The sequence below is a fragment of the Poecilia latipinna genome, unplaced genomic scaffold, assembly GCF_001443285.1.
Source record: "Poecilia latipinna isolate Pla-1442-1.1 unplaced genomic scaffold, P_latipinna-1.0 Scaffold230, whole genome shotgun sequence".
NCBI classification, from domain to species: domain Eukaryota; kingdom Metazoa; phylum Chordata; class Actinopteri; order Cyprinodontiformes; family Poeciliidae; genus Poecilia; species Poecilia latipinna.
Genome location: NW_015112846.1, coordinates 196,265 through 198,549, shown reverse-complemented (window position 1 = coordinate 198,549; position 2,285 = coordinate 196,265). Strand labels below are relative to the sequence as shown.

Genomic DNA, 2,285 nt, shown 5'->3' with positions numbered 1-2,285 from the left:
CAAGTGCAGTCCTTCAACATAATAACCCACAAGAGATGATACGATCGTCTCTCCGCTGCACTGAGAGGAGGTACAGTGTAATAACAGGCCTGATAGATGTAAGATTACCGACAGGGAAAATTAAAACCTGTGTTCATTCAGACAAGAGCAGGAAAAAAGGAGCAGATAATCTTTGTGACGTTTCTATTTATACTGATTTATCTTATTAAACCTGCGCCTTCGCGAGACAGTCTTTATGCCACTTTTCAGTTTTTACAATAAAAATAGCTTGTTGCCTCCTAAAGATGTTCCGTAGGTCACAATATATAGAAATGCTGAGGTGATATTTAGGTTTCCTCTATGTGGAATGACTCCTGAGGGACGATGCCAGTCGGTGGTTTTGCAGCGACTCTATGAATAAACATTAACGTTACATTGTTGTAACTAATGGAACTTTTTTTCACATAGAAGATTTATATTGCAGGAAAAAAGCGAGCGCCTGAAGACCAGAAAGTAAAGGAAACGAGTATAAAGCCCCTTCATGAAGATAAATCATCACAGGATGGGGCTAGTATGTCTTGTTCCTTCACATTCAGCTGTGTCTGAAATTTGGAGAAGGTTCAAGCAAAAAATGTTCATCACATTTTACTACCATGGTTTTTTATGGCATAAACGGAAAAAGAAAATGATGCACAGCAAGACTCCTTCCTGGAAAACTCATGTCTCAACTGTTATTAAAGAAAAAGTTTTCTGTTTGTGTACACAATTCAAGACTCCAAAAAAAAAAAAAAAAAACGATCTACTTTAAAAGGGGCAACAAAATACTAACTATATACACATGTGTGAAGGCGGCTTACTTGTAACTGTCTACCACTTTTTTGTCAAGAATTTTGACAAAACCACAATGTTTTGCCTGTAAAACAATACAGTTTGCATTTTTCTTTCTTTTTACAGAGTAAAACAACCGACAAAGAGTGGTAGATCTTTGTTGGATGTAAATAATCCAACATTTTTGAGGTCTTTTCCAGCTTCTGTGGATAACAAATGCTTCACATAAATCATTTTGATCCAAACAAAAACAGTCTGGTCCAATTTCAGACTGGATGGCAAACAGTTGAGCTTTAACAACTAAAACAATCCTAATAGCCTTAATTAGAATTTCCTGCTGGTTTATGGGTAAAAGCAGCTCTGTTACCGTCACACGACCATTTGCTGCATCTCGATTTTAAACGTTGATTATTAGCATTCAGCAAACATACATCTGTCTCTGATGATGATCTCTGAAGAATGAGAGATCAGAGCCATGTTTGCTTTTTATTTGCTGCTTAAATGTAAAATCTCACACAGCGCTCTTAGACAGATGAACATCCGACTGCACCTAAAGTGTTCCTTACCTTAAAAACTTTATGTAACCTTTACGCTCTGATGTGCTTACGTCGGAATGTCTAAACTTCTTTGCGTAGTTTGTGCTAAAAGACGTTCTGGAACTGATACAGGACTCGGAGAAGTAGCATTTCACCTATCGTCTCTGTTCTGGAGGTCAGACTCTATCCCTTTTTTTTTTCTAATTCGAGACAAAAACATTGGCCCCCAGGTCTTGCCGGGCTGGGGAACCACCAGAATGCCGAGCTGATGATGAGACGCGGACGCCGAGCCAATCGGCGGATGCGGGGACGGCTCGGGCTCTGCCTGTTTCTGACCAGGGGGTGAAATAACGGCAAAGTATTCTGACAGAGGCAGAGCGATCTCTCCCCACAGACTTTCAACTTCAGCATCAGGGAAGTCTTTCAGCACCGCCTCAACGACAGCACCGTTCTCCAAGCTCGACAGTGTGCAGGTTGAGTAGACGACAACACCCCCCGGACGCACTGCAGATATAGCGGACCTAGAAGAGGCAGACAAACAGCGTTTCATTTCTTTTTTATCACACTTTATCGATCTTACACAGTACAAAACTGTTATGTTTCAGCTGCTCTGAAGGAGCAGTACACCTCGCAGGTGTTTTCTATGTCTGGTGTTATTGGGTTCACCTTAGAAGCTGAGTCTGTAGCTCTGGCAGCCCGGCTCTGTCTTCTAGTCTCTGTTGCCCCCGGTGTATGTCGCTAGAATGCAGCCAGCTCCTGTCATTAGAACAAGGAGCATCAACTAAAACCTGGGACAACACGAAATATGGACAGCTCAGAGTCACAGTCATTCTTTATACAGATAAAGACAAGAGCAAAGTATCAAGCCATGTTTGAAAACACTAAGTTATCATCAGACGTGATAAAACTGGTTATTTCCCCCCCCCCCCCCCCCCAACCCCC

At 41.7% G+C, this 2,285-nt stretch overlaps 1 protein-coding gene across 1 annotated transcript in view; it reads right to left on the bottom strand.

Moving 5' to 3' along the window:
* Positions 1-636: 636 nt before the first annotated feature.
* nsun3 (NOP2/Sun RNA methyltransferase 3) overlaps positions 637-2,285 on the bottom strand; it is a 10,164-nt gene continuing 8,515 nt past the window's right edge. The window contains exons 5-6 of the mRNA XM_015032088.1: positions 2,010-2,131; positions 637-1,864 (exon numbers count right to left, since the gene is read on the bottom strand). Of these exons, the coding sequence (XP_014887574.1) occupies positions 1,495-1,864; positions 2,010-2,131 (492 nt within the window). The 3' untranslated portion in view covers positions 637-1,494. The remainder of the gene's footprint in view (positions 1,865-2,009; positions 2,132-2,285) is intronic.